At 41.3% G+C, this 14,566-nt stretch overlaps 1 protein-coding gene and 1 long non-coding RNA gene across 2 annotated transcripts; one reads left to right on the top strand and one right to left on the bottom strand.

Annotated features, from left to right (window-relative positions):
• Positions 1–993: 993 nt before the first annotated feature.
• LOC130186987 (uncharacterized) lies at positions 994–5,777 on the top strand. The gene is made up of 3 exons (XR_008830370.1): positions 994–1,106; positions 2,551–2,669; positions 3,466–5,777. It is a non-coding gene; the product is annotated as an uncharacterized LOC130186987 (long non-coding RNA).
• Positions 5,778–5,920: 143 nt separating this feature from the next.
• reep5 (receptor accessory protein 5) lies at positions 5,921–13,182 on the bottom strand. The gene is made up of 5 exons (XM_056404388.1): positions 12,977–13,182; positions 12,650–12,743; positions 9,177–9,315; positions 6,867–7,035; positions 5,921–6,224 (listed from the first exon to the last, which is right to left on the bottom strand). Exons 1-5 carry the CDS (start codon positions 13,092–13,094, stop codon positions 6,175–6,177), a joined length of 570 nt encoding a protein of 189 aa, XP_056260363.1. The 5' UTR covers positions 13,095–13,182; the 3' UTR covers positions 5,921–6,174.
• Positions 13,183–14,566: the final 1,384 nt, after the last annotated feature.

Below are 14,566 nucleotides of genomic sequence, written 5' to 3'. Positions count from 1 at the left end.
CTGGAGATGGATATAGCTAGTGTTAGCTCCCTGGCAGAGACAAACTAGAATAAGGGTAGTAAGATAGATCCGTGGTTCCCAACTCATGGCCCAATTGAAAATCTCTAAAAATGTTGGTGGACCACATGTGACCTCGTAACAATAAGGAGGGCAGATAATACAATCTCAGAGCAAATTTATATTAATGGTAATCTTGATTAATTTAACTCTTCCTGTTAACTCTTCCTGTTGCTCCATTTTCATTCTCCAGTTTTTGCAATGGATGTGATCTTTTAGCACGCAATCAGACTGTGATAGCAAACAAATATACGATGTGGTCCAAAAGTTCCTATCATTGGCTCATCACACTGATAAGCCCTAAAACCAGACAAATGAAAATGGCTGTGTGGAAATGGGTGGAGTTTTTCAACATTTTTAATGTTTTTAAAGATCGTTTTGTTTTAAAACATTCAAGAACATTCTTTTACTTTTATGTTTACATCTTTCACCAAAATTTTACCTTCACAGTGGGCCCAGCCCACAGGTTGAGAACCACTGACATACAGTAGTTGAAAGGTTCTGTGCCATGCTGCCAATTTATCCCAGTGACCACAAGTACTATGGACAACTTTCTATATGGTCTATATGGTCATAACTTGAATTGAATATAATTGTTATTTGATGCCTTTTATCATATTGTATTTGATGGTTGATATTTGTGTATTTATTGCTAATCACCTGTGGACACTGTACCGTAAAACTGAATCATTGAAAAATAAAGATACAAGCATGAATGAAATTCAAAAATGAGAAAAATATTAATAGGTATACATGATGTCTGTCTGTCATGATGTCACGCGCACGCGCGCGACACTACAAGAGACATATGACGACCTAATCCAGGGTGTATAAGGGCCGCGCGTCATTTACATCCCTCCCTTTGCACCTGGACTCGGAGACGAATTGACCTGTTGTAAACCAAAGCTGTGGGAAGCGAACTGTTGGAGAAGAAAGCTACAAAAGTGCATCTCTGAACCTCTGTGGAAACATGGCCTTCAATAGACCTGAGGACATGGAGGAACACCTGCAGAGGGCAGCCGTCCAAGTGTGGCTCGCCAACCATGCAGGTAAGACAACTTTTAAAAGTATTCTCCAATATAAAAATTATTTATTTATGACTGAATCATCCGTTCATTAAAATCCTTAAAAGTCTATAAAGGAGTTCACTCCATGTCATTTAGGCCTGTTGGAAAAACGATTTCTCAGTGTGAAATTATTTGATGGGCAGAATTTCTTAAATATCCCGGGAAATGTGTGGAATTCATTAACAATTAGTGCAGTGATTTGAAAACATTGTTGTTTTGGTTTGAGGGCATCAAATTGTCCAAATGTTGCATCGAAAATTATTAGAGAAAAGATGGCGACTGGGCCAAAATTTCATAAAATGCCAAAAATATTTGTTTCTCGTGCACCATGGAGATGATGGAAGTTATAGCTCCGAGCGTCAGGACGTCAGGACGTACAGGTGTAAACACAGTAGTTGTTGTGTGTGGTTGTTTGGATCCTTGCAGTTTGACTTGCTATATGCTGAGCTGATACTTTCATATTCAGAATTGATATTGATATAGTGAAGCAGAGCAAAACTAGAGATTTTCGTAGAGGCGAAATCTCCAAATTTCCCACCCCAACCCTAAATATAAAGTTCTAAACACACACATAATGAATTTCCCAGTTGTGGGATAAATAAAGTTAATCTAATCTAATCTATTCTAATAATTATAAACATATCTGATATATAAAATACATACAGTATTTATAATTTATTTTCCGTCACTTGTTTTCTAGTGCGGTTTTTATTTTGTGGGTTATTTTCTATTCGAAATAAAAGAAAATCTCGAGACAAAGCTCTGCAGTTTCTGTGTGAGTGTATGAACATTGGTAGTGAAACTGCGACGCAAGCTAAAATCTGGCCCAGGGCACCAAATTGGTCAGGGCCACTGAAGAAAGATCAATTGGAATATTGTCTGACTGTTCTTGGATCAGGTGACATGTCGGTACTTTGGTTAATCAGATTTTTTGTGGTATTTTTTTAATGTAGTTAATAGAAAACGGTTTGTTGCGTAACTTGATGCACGTGTGCGCCCTGTGTGCCGGATGCCACAGTCTTCTTCTCGTCCCATGATTTGCCGCTCACACACTCGGAGACGACTTGGTTACAAACTGCTGTTTTAGTCTGAACAGGATTACAAGGGGTTTAAATGATGATTTCGTTGAACCTCTGTGGTTGGCTGCGCATTCATGCGTAATGACGCATGTGCGATACATATTAAATCAATTTATGCAACTTATTGCAAACCTTTTAGAGTTTTGTCCACGTAAACACACAAGTCCTCACTATGTTCTGTTCTAGTGCTCCAACACAAATGTGTTTAATGGCCAGTGACAGACTGATCACATTTGTCCTCGAGCTCCGTGCTTGGTAGTCGCACTCCCATCACTGAGCTCCCATCCCGTTTTTCATGTCCGGTGATGTCTCATTTTTGTTGTTTCTTGCATTTTGGTCAAATCTAGGCTTTGGGCGTGGCTCTGTGGGCGGGGACCGGAATCCAAAAAAAGGGGGAGAGAACCGTGCGTAAAAGCGCGCAGCGTCACGAGCTCCTCCTCTCCTGTCCAGTCTCTTCGAATGAATTGTGAGTTGTTGACAGACACAATATTACTTTTCTTTAAATTGAGGTTATAAATGTCCTTGTTGTGTTGCCCTGTATTCTCTGTTTGGGCTTCTGAAGAACTCTGAATGTTTGGGTGTCTAAATGTTTTTTTTTACATGATTTTGATGTCATGGCTTTGCTCACAAGAATAATGTCTTTTATCATTTGCTCACATTTTAAATGTGTTTGCGTGTAAATAATTTCTCCTCAATTCAAGGCTAAACCATTGTTTCAGTTTTCGGTCCAGAGTAAAACACGATCTGTATGACTGTGCTCACCAGTCAGCATGCTGTGAACTTTCATGTAGACTAACACTTGATGTTCACAACAACAGTTAGTGTCCAACTTGTAAATATGAAATAATCATAACACCAGTCATACTGTCATATTCATATTCTCAGTCATGCAAAAAGTTCTCAATCACGCTGAGATTCCAAACACAAAGTCGTTGAGTTTTAATCATAATTTAACTCAAACTCTTACACTGTGAATGTGAAAACAGACTCAAAATTTCCATCTTTGTGAAAAAGTTGTGTCCAACCTCAACACATCAGTGGTTAAAAGTTTTTCCAAGTGACTAAGTAAAGTAAACAGTAGTCATCTTTAAATCTTATTTATCTCAATTATTCTTTCTATAATACTGCACAACATATTAATGTTAAAATATTATGATAATATTTCTTCTGACTTTAGCTTTGCTTGTTGCTTATTTAATCCAAACTATTGAATTATAAGACTTTACTGTTTCCTCTCAACGACATCACTGAATGTCTTGTAGAAGATGGCCGCCCTGCGTTCATCTGGGATGTGGAGGGCAACGAAGATAATCGTCCGATCGACGTCTCATCTGACGAGGACGAAGAAGACGATGATGATGATGATGATGATGATGATGATGACGACGATGATGACGATGATGATGATGATGATGACGATGATGATGATGACGATGATGATGACGATGATGATGATGATGATGATGAGGAGGACTGGTCTGATGACACCAGCACTGATTCGGGGTACAGCACCATGACAGAGGATGAAGACGACCATGATGAAGACTTCATACCTCCCCCCCCTCTCGCTCGCCAACTCCCACCAGGAAACTTTTGACAGGATTACTGACAGATAGTTTCACATTCCTCTTGCTGCTCCTGTTGGTCTTCCTTCCCGTATTCTAGACGCTGCTCCCACTTATCCTGCTGCTGCTCAGCAGCTGATGGTCTGGCACCCTGAGGTACCTGCTGAGCACCAGAAGCTAGTCTGCTCCCTCACCCTCAGGCCTCAGCTCCTGGACAAAGAGGAGCAGGGACGAGGACTACACTGAGCAGGTCAATTCTAAGAGAGCGCGGAGGACTGATGAGGGAAACCCTGAGGAGTCGGCTCCTTCGACGTTAGGCCTCAGCTCCTTTACAACCAGGGAAGAGGACTACAGGGACTCAGCTCCTTCAACTTCAGGCCTTGGAGTCTTCACAGAACCCCAGGGCCTATTTGGTTGTTGTAGTTTTTAGTGGTCATAACCTCGATACACTCAGCCTGCTCTGAACTATTAATTATCATAATGCAACATAATATACACATTGCCGATATATCTTAGTCTTGGGATATTGGCTGATGGTTAATACAGTTACAGTCATGGCCACATGAAGAAGAATCAGATCCTTTACTTCAGTAGAAGAAGAAAAACCAATTAAAAGTCCTTGCTTCTTTTAAAGGTTTATTTCCTGATACATGACATTATTGGATTATTTGTATGTTTAACTTTTGCTGAGGTGAAAACAAGAATTACATATTGTTGGACAGATGCATCATATTTTACAAGCTGATCACATGTTGAATAAGTTTCATAAAATCTGTAACTATGAAGTCAGTAGCAACATCATCTGTCGGGTGAATGTAGTGAAGGAAAATGTTCGGTGTTTCCTCTGACATGTAGGGAAGTAGTAGTTATGACTTGATGCTGTTTCCTGTCAGAGGGAGTGAAAAGCAGCTTCCTGTCGATGTGTCAGCTCAGTGAGAGAATCAGAGCTCGACTGAGGACGAACTGGAGAGACACAGCGGCAGACGGATCTCGGAGCAGCGTTTGAAAGCATCATAGAGGCGATAGAGTGGGGAGACGTGGTTGACACTGTGCAGGCGGTGGTAGATCAAATGTTGAGAGATAAATCCTTAGTTCAGTCCTTTAGATCAGTTCCTTCATCACTAATCTCAACAGTTTACAAAGTGCCGCCCCTCCCTACACACACCAGGCTGGAACTAGTGACGATCCCCGCCCCCTTTTTTCTCTCTGGAGGCGTCGGTGATGGTTTATCAGCACACAACCTGATTGATTGGCTGATTGACAAATAAATTAATTGTCCCAGCTCCAACTGTGAGCTTCAGTCTGTCTGTGGATTCCCTCAGGGCAGGAGCTCAGTGCAGATCACCTGCTGCAGGTCACTGAGTCATGTTTTAGTGTATGATATTAAGACCAGGGCGGAGATCACAGAACCCTGGCTCATTGTCTCTAAAGGCAAGTGGAGAAGTGAAGAGAATTGCTGCTGACCTGGACCTGCTCCTCCACACCAGATGAGACCCTGGTTCACCACACACTCCGAAGCCTCTTCACTGCTGCAGGAGACAGCAGGCTCAGCAGCATCACGGTGATATCAGTGATCAGTCACAGCTAGACTTTGTCCTGTTTCACTCCAAAACTCCAAGAACGACACATTTGAGAGAAGAAGAAGAAGAATCAATCTCAACAAGGCTTCAGGGCATCAGTCTCAGGTGTGGTCGTAAGGCAAGAGAGAGTAAGAAAGGCTCCCACCTAAAGGTTAAAGGTCAGACAATATTTCTGTGGATCACAGTGTGATGATGACGGTGATGAAGAACAGCCAGGTTCAAAACCTCCTTTATCTTCAGCTGTAAACTGAATTGTGTGTTTTTACAGACGAGGTCAGAACTTTCAGAAACTCAACAGCAATTGTGATGATTTGAAATGAAATATTTTTTATTTGATGTTCGATCAAAATGTTCCCCAGTGAAGTTTAAGAAGCGTCTGGTTCTGAAAGTGTTACAAAGTGTCAGCGGACTGATCAGACATGGCCGTCAGCTGTAAACGATCTTTACAGCTCCAAAAGTCTGAAATGCTGGACTTGGCGGTACCTGTAAACCACCTTACATAACATCGTTCTTGTAGTGAATTTCTCATTTACCTTAGAATGCAAAAGAAAGAATCACAACCAGAGAACAACTTCAGCAAGTCTGTCTTTATTTTGGTTCATGAAGCGAATCAGGGCCAGCAGTTATCTGTCAGCCCTCCAGAAAGCAAAGTTAAATAAGTAAACCGAGGGGGGAATGGCTTTAACTGAGACACGTGGTACATGTGTAACATCTAATACAGAGTGAATGAAGATTAGGTTTTGAACTAAAAAACAACCATTTTCAAGGCAACATTTCATCATTCACAGAACCAGCTCCAGAGATGACGCTGCGGACAGGAAGCCTCTTAGGAGCTCTTCTTCTCCTCAAAGATGATGTTTGCTGTGGCTCTCTTGGCTGTGGACACATGACACACAAACGTCACATATCTGCTTTATTATTATTACAATTTTCTACTTTTGATTTTCAGACGGAACAATGAGTGCTTCTGACTTGATGAAATGATAAGTAGAATAACTGAATGTCATAAACATTGTTGAATGAGAGTGAATATTTCTGTGTTTTGGCTCCATCTAGTGGGATAATACTCCTGTCTACACGTCCTCTAAACTTCAAGTAATGCTGATATGATCATGAAAGAGATGTTTAAGTCAACCATTTGTCAGAAAATGTAAAATTAGATTGTCAGCCAAAGAATGGATCCTGGGGATTGTAGGTTTTTGTTAAGAGCAGAAATGTACAATCAGTCACTCAGTCACTCTAACATTGTGTTTACCTGGTGGGCTGTTTTGGACTCATTGATACAGATTTAAAGCTGCAGGACAAAACATATAAAGCTGTCTATATTCAATCCTTTCTTTTATTAATTTAAGTTGATTTAGTTGTAATTTATATTTTGAAATATTGGAATACTGGCTGATTGTCAGATTCATGTTCCTGTATGGGCCGGTCTCTGTTTACAGTCAACACTACACACACACACACACGCACACGCACACACACACACACACACACACACACACACGTTGATTCACTCACCCTCATCTTTGAACTTGTCGGCAGCTTCAGACGCCTTGTCCTTCAGGTTCTTCACCACGTCGTCGATCTTGGCTTCGTTCTTGAGGAAGAACGGTCGGATGATGCGGTTATAAATCTGGACTGAGCCGTTCGAGGGAGTCGGAGCCATGCACCACACTAAGAAGGCGCACTGGGGAAGAGGACAGTCACACTCATTAGTAATCATAATACTTATTTATACGATCATAATGATCACGGAATCTGCGATCTCAACATGATCCGAGCCGTCGTACTCTGATACAGTCCGACATTTCCAACAGTTCATCACATCTGCAGATTTATTACATCCCTCTGAGCCCAGCAGCTGTGCTGAGGGAACCTCCAATTACTAATTTGTGCTATTGACATACTTCATTTGTGCTCTCTAATTAATACTTTCATTTATTATCTAAACCACTTATCCTTATAGGGTCGTGTGGGGGCTGGAGCCAATCCCAGCTGACATTAGGTCACAGGGCCGACATATAGAGACAAACACCATTCACACTCACATTCACATCCATTAGTCGTCAATTAACCTGCATGTGTTTGACTGTGGGAGGGAGATGGAGCACCATGAGAGAACACACAGAGAGGCCAGCAGGTTTGAACCCGTGCGCCACTGTTCCACCCTAATTAACAGTTTGTGCAAACAAATTTACGTGTCAAAACACATCAACATTTCACAAAAGCAGGTATCTCCAGACCTGCAGGATCCAGATCTGCTTTTTTTCCCTCCACTGTTGCCAAGTGCTGCAGATTGTGGAACTGCTGGGTTCCTCTCTATTATATTATCATGTATGTTGTGATTTGTTGCGATAGAAGCAAAGTGAATTGAATATTTGATATTACATAACCATGTGTGTTGTTACTGTGTGTATTGGTGGTATTTTTCTGACAAGGACACACTTGGCGGCACATGAACGCGCCAGTACTCAAGACTGCGAGTGAGGGTACTGGGCCCCACAGTGAGGAAGTGTAGCAGCAGTAGTACCTGGAGTTACAGGCTGCTGATGAGGAGGCACAGATTCATACAAATACTGAATGAATTCCTTCATATTAATATTTATATCACTTTCACTCCATTTGTCCTTGTCCCCTCAACTCTCAGCTTTACACAGCCGTAATATAAGACCCTGGTTCTGCTGCTGTCAGCTGCATATATACTGTTACTGTGATCATACTGCAGTGCAAAATAAAGTAATAGTTGTCAGACTATGGACATAATGTAATCAAAGTGAACTTCATTTGATGCACTTTTCTTTTGAGATCTGTTCATATCCTACACATGTTGCCTGTTAAACCACATTCTTTAATCTTTGATGTAAAACATAACGTTCAAATGTCAGTAAATGTTTGTGAGCACATATTAGCATTCGTCACAGATCCCTGTTTATTCATGCTGTTTCTTATCTCATGTTATACAGTGTAGCTGTAGGCGTGTGGTAGGCAGCAGCTGCTTTACAGCATGACTGTGTCTCAAATCACATACTTCGGTCAGTACACTCACATGTAGTACACTGTGTACACAGCACACTCACTGGGCTAGTGTGTCAATTCCAACAGGGCAGCGTTGTCTCAAATCAAACGCCGCCGTTGTGCTCTCAGCGGAAATGGCGACAGCAGCTTGTGAGCGTGATCGTGGCTCGCCTGTCGGCTGCTGCTTTACTCACTTGACTTGCAAATGAATGTTTTCCTCTCCTGTGTGTGTGTTTGTGTGTGTGTGTGTGTGTGTGTCATGTGACATGGAAATGACAATAACGATGTTTTCCTCCTTCCTCAATCACTGTTATCACAAGTTTAAAAATATGTTGTTGGTCTTGTTGCTGGACTCAGTTAGAACGTACTTATTCACTCAAAACAGCCAGTGTGAGTGTGGAAGTAGTCGGGAGACACAGCACATGGCTGCACATTATAAATGATCACCTCATTAGGAATCTTGTTTTTGTACTTAAGTTAATGACGAGAGGCAATTAAATTTCTGAGCTCTGACAGGATGTGAATCTTTCACTCTGTCTTTCTCTCCCTGCCCGATGCCCCTCCCTAACACCAACACACACTCTGCTTTACAGCTGCTGACAACGTTCTCAGCACTCAGATAGTCTTTATGATCACAGCGGTGCGCCCCACCCTCAACATGTTGATTAGTTTACTCTGTTCAGAGGGACTGAGAGCAAATACACACCTACTCCAGCTGCTGACTCATCACTGAGCGGGAAAGCTGCACACTCACACTCAGGCTGACTTTTTTTTTGAATCAATGTTTCAGCACATTGACTGAAACACCTTTACCTTTCCAATATAGTAGAATGGAAACCAGGAGAGGAAGATATCAGCAAAGAACTCTGCCACACTGAAGAGTCCGTACACCACCCAGTAGGTGAGCCACTTGGTGTCATCGTCTTTGGTGGCACTTTCAATGGCCTTGATTCTGGAGAGAGAGGGAGACAAACAGTTTGATATGTAAGACAACGTCACTCATGATGACTGTGAACCTCCGGTTTGTGACACAGGTTTTCTGCTGTGAATGTCTCCAGGCTGAACCCCTAATGACATCACTATGACATCATCAGGTTAGTTTCAGATATGATACATTTCTACCAGAGACACAAAAGTCATTATACTACTGTTTTCATACTGACTAGTGCTTCATCTGACTATTGATTATTGATACTATTGATGGGAGTGCCCCTTTAAATCCCTACAGCCGTCTGAAGGCAGCAGGAAGTTACATGTGACTAGAAACTGTCTGCTGCTTGGTGAGTATCCAGGATAATGTGAGGGGGCACAGCCTGGTAGCCAGACGCTGATGTGACCATAGCATTCATTCAGGAGTGCCTGAAGGATTGTGGGTGATGGTAATAATCTCACCCTAACTCTGAACAGTCACTGCAGGTGTCAAGACCGTGTTGATATTATTAGCAGTACCAGTGTTGATCTGGCTTAAAGCTGCTGTTTGATATGTCCTCCTAACAGAAGACAAGATGGAGGACAGTAACAATGGGCCCCCCAACAAGTGTCTTTGCTAGTGTCAGACCAACACAGTTGTCTTTTTCCCATCCTGCGCCCACATTGTTTAAATATCAAATACATTTGCGTCCATCTGAGCACCCATGGGTGTGTTGGTCTTAAAATGAGGAGTGGTCAGGAGTATTGCTATCTTGAGGCACAGGAAAGCAGTTGCACGACTGACCAACAAAAACCTGCTCTGAAGTCAGTGGTGCAGTATTTCACTGTTATCTTAAGGCTCAGTATCAAGAGATTAACACTCTGCCTGTTACACACAAGTCAGGTGGAACATTACAACACAGCCTCAGAGGGTCGAGGCTTCTTTGTGGCATATTGTGTGTTGTGTAACGTTGTCATGTGTCATGGATGTCTACTGGACATTAGTGAGACTCTGCAGAGAAGCGTTCTTTCTTACTACCTGCTAAATCCTCTACAGTGTTTCTCATTCATCGCCTTGACTAAATTTGTCCACCACAGTTTCATAACGAACTCAACTATTATTTACACTTCTCATAATTTAACATAAAAGAACATTGTGTTGATGCCATCGCTGCTTGTAGAGCTGTGCACGGCACATTGACTCACTCAGCCCTTTCTTTTCCCTCAGAGTGCACAGAGCTGCTGTGTGTGTGTGTGTGTGTGTGTGTGTGTCAGGACTGGACTGACTGGTCAGTCACAATATGTGATCAACTCACAATGATTCTGATTCGGTGCCAATATAACAGCAATACGCCAAGGTGCACGCGCAGCATAAATAAATAATCAATAACAATGGCACAAATAACAGATCAGGTTGATAGGCCTTAGAAAGTTGAATAAGAGACAACAAACATAAGAGAGTCCTGATGACTTGGAATCTGTTATTCATTACAAATAGAGCCAGTTCTACTAACTTGTCTTCTTTAGTTGGAGAATGCAGGAAAACAATTTTCACTCCTTTAAATCCCACAAAAAGATTTTTAAAATAAACTTTTCTTTTATTATTAATTGTAATTAGATAGGTTTGTCAGTTTCACGAGTCAGACCTAATAATTATGAGTTCAGTTTAAACTCATCAGTTAAAATTTTTCAGAAACACTGTGAGCTTATTTACATATAAATTATGTAGAGCGTTAAAGCTCCATATTTTCCTCTTCTTCTGTGTTTTATTTGAAGTGTTGATCCATCAGAAGATTATTTGTGGTTTTAAGAACCAAAAACCATCTTAGTGTAGTTTTACATCTCCTCTCTCAGGTTTTTCTCTGGAGCTCTAGTAACAACAAGTCGGTGAGCCAATCAGAAGAGAGGAGGCTCTGAGCCACTCTTTGATTGGCTGACTGTTTTCTGAGTGATCCAATAAAAATAAAGCAGATCTCAGGTAAACACTCGGAGAAACAAATCCTACAAGGTTGGATGGTGGTTCCAATGGAGCAGTGACTGCTTTGTTGTGACATCACAAAGTTCCAGAAGTCCTGACGGCTGGTTTTAAGGCTCAGTGTCTGAATACAGGCTGTGTGCATTTCTCTGTGGACTGAGGCTTTGATACTTTCACAGTATTAATATAGAACTTAGACCTGCTTTATTATCAAACTACACATGGACATCTACATTTAGACTATATGGACCTTTAAGGTTCCCCAGAGATCCTTTCTATATAATATGAAACACGTTACATGATGGAGGCTGTTATGTGTCTTTTTACACATGTGTCTCTGGGATGTCAAATGGTCAAAACTGTGATTAGGATAGTTCAGATGATTCTTCTTTAGTAAGGGATTGAAGTCATAGTGGTCATATTGAGGAACATTGTTACTGGGCTCATTGTGACTGTTAGCAACACAGCAGAGGCTCTAATGAGCGATGAGGCTCAACACAATAAATAACTAAAAACCAAAAAAAACTCCATGCTCAGTTATAAACCATGAAGTTACTTTAACCTCGAGTAAAATTAACAAAAGTCCAAATTACATTCAATCTCCTAAATAAAAATTTTACTGAAGTTAGCTGCCATGAAATTTTATCTTTCTTTTTTACAGAAGCATGACAGAATAAAGTGGTTTGGTCATTGTCTTCAGTCTGGTTGAGATCATAACTACTATAACATATTTTCTGATCTTCATATTTTTAATTCAGCTTCCTAAAATAATGAGGAGATCATGACATTAGCTGAAGCTATCAAATGTTCTATTTCTGTAATTCACAGTATCAAAGTCTCATCAGCTGAGAATAATCCTGGTCACTCTAAATCAGTCTGATCATGGAGTCATTCTCTGAGGCCTTGAGGCAAACAGCAACACAGAGCCCGCACCAGTTACTGGGAAAACTGCATCACAATAACTGAGTCATGGGTGTAGCTCTGTGCAAGTCTTAAAACTACAGTTTGAGAAAATGATATAATGATATCATGATCAGAAGATTATCACAGGTAGAGGACCGGTTTAATAGATAAGAGAAGGTAATAGTAGCTAGTGGCTCGTAGAAACAGTTGTATAACTACAACGGTACAACCTTCATTTAAAACTGCTCAGCCTAAACGGGAGTGGTGCTTTACAGGTTCATAATAAAACCCGTTATTATGCTGTAACAGTGGCTGCTGGAGACTGAGCCACATGTATTCACTTAGCTGAGAAGATAAAAATAACAACAACAGCAGCAGCAATAATTCAAACTGTGAGGTGGTTTAAATTCATTCAGTGTTGTTTACGTGTGTGTGTGTGTGTGCGCGCGTGTGTGTGTGTTGGGCAGGCCCCTCCTTGCTTTGAGGAGAAAACACTCACGATATGTAGGCTGGATAAAGAAAGCCGATGAGGTTACACAGCAGCGAGGCTCCGTAACCGATGACCAAGTAAACTGCGATGATAAGGATGACAGCTGGAACAAATCATAGCACAAGTTTGTCACCACAAATATAATAACCTCATCAAATTATATCACACTTATTAAATATAACACTATTACTGATCAATAACAAGAGCGACATTTGATCTCTTTAGTTAAATCAGGACTATAGGTCGCCTCGGGCGGAGTTATACGCTATCTTTTCCTGTGTGATGCAGTCCGTCTTCTTCTCTCTCTTTTTCCATCCCCGTGCTGTCAACACTCACCCAGAGCGATGTACGTCCTGCTCACTCCGGTTTTTGTCTCGATCTTCTCCAGCAAATCTGTCATGAGATTTTTTTCATGGAGAAACTTTTCAAATCTTTCCTTTAGCCCCTGCGCCATGGCTGCACTTCCTTCTTCAGCGATGCTGCCGAATTACGAAATTGCGCTGAATCAAACTGCAACACCCTTGAAACCCAATACGCCGCTGTTCTCCCTGAGGCGTCCAGTTAGATACTGTGTGTACAACACAGTTTCCGGTCACAGCCTTCAAAATAAAAGCAGGGGGGGCGTGTGCTTGCTCTTGTAACCTTTTGTGAATATGATTTAGAAACAATTCCAAACTTATTTTTTGAGTGTGAAATAGCCCAGACGTTTTTGGAGAGATCTCGACTCTCACATTTTTTTCAAGGTGCTAACTCTCTCTATTCCTTCAACCTGAAAATATTATTGGTTACTATGATCATCTATGATAGCACTGAATATCTACTTAACTTCATGATTCTAAATGCAAAATTCTTTATCCACAAACAGACATTTGCACATTTACTGTGAAAAAAAAAGGAAATGGATGTGTCCTCATACATCCACAGTAACTATGGCTAGCTTGGTGGGGCTGGTGCTCAACACTGTAAAGATGTTAAATATTATCCCCTGGCTTCTGTCTTCTAGGCATCACACTCTCCCACGTTGTGTAATCTCACAGAAAGCTCTGCCCATCAAAGGATGTGAATTGCTGAGTTCAGACAGACAGTGTTCAGGACAGGGACTGTCAGAGCTGCTGGAGGACTGACTACGCAGCACAGAGAAATATCTCCTGCCAGGTTTCAGTCAGGGCACAGTCTGTGAGCCCTCAGCAGCCAGCCACACCCTTCCTTGCTTTGATGACATTGCAAAATACAACCACTGGCATAAAATACAATTATTTCAACCTCCTGCAGAGTGCAGCCGGCAGCTGACTTAAACATTGACTTTTAATGTAGAGGGAATTAGATGACGGAGAACTTCTGTGGTTTAATAATATCCATTTGATGATTCATGCTATATTTAGACTTTGCATCTCTAATCAGTAAACATGCTGTGTAAAAAGGCTTTGTTTCATCTACAGTGGGACTTGATTTGCTTATTACTATATTGTGTTATTTGCTTATTGTGTGCATTGCACTGCATCATGTTGGATTCGAGTGCTGGCTCCCAGAATTCATTTGAAGGTGTTTACATCCATATCACATCATCAACAGTGTAGGACACTTTCTATACAGCGTCCACCGGGAGAGAAAGAGACATAAATAAAATGATCATGTTTGAGATCATGATTTTGGCTGCAAATCTTTTGTAGGAAAATAACGGACAGGTAAACCCAGAGTTAACTGAGCCAGTTACCCAGGACGGTCATGTCAGGTTCAGTTAAGCCAGATATTAAAGAATATATCCTGGGTATATTGAACCTGCTTCAGGCCTCTGCTTACCCCTACCTGGCTTTTACCAGACCCATGTTTACTTTCCAGAGGATTCTGGTGAGGGCAGTACCTTTCTAGCTTGATTTGCATTTCAAAAAGGGAATCTAACATGCAGATGTCCGTTTATTAAATGTA

Source organism: Seriola aureovittata, chromosome 18 (assembly GCF_021018895.1).
Source record: "Seriola aureovittata isolate HTS-2021-v1 ecotype China chromosome 18, ASM2101889v1, whole genome shotgun sequence".
NCBI lineage: Eukaryota > Metazoa > Chordata > Actinopteri > Carangiformes > Carangidae > Seriola > Seriola aureovittata.
This window is presented reverse-complemented; position numbering and strand designations above follow the sequence as displayed.

Bases quoted from the DNA above. Each gene is read 5' to 3' on its own strand.
- reep5 (XM_056404388.1), bottom strand. From the start codon at position 13,094: ATGGCGCAGGGGCTAAAGGAAAGATTTGAAAAGTTTCTCCATGAAAAA. The intron at 7,036-9,176 runs GTAAAGGTGTTT...CCTCTTCCCCAG, and splicing joins CATTCTACTATATTGGAAAG to TGCGCCTTCTTAGTGTGGTG. The intron at 6,225-6,866 runs GTGAGTGAATCA...ATGTGTCCACAG, and splicing joins CGACAAGTTCAAAGATGAGG to CCAAGAGAGCCACAGCAAAC.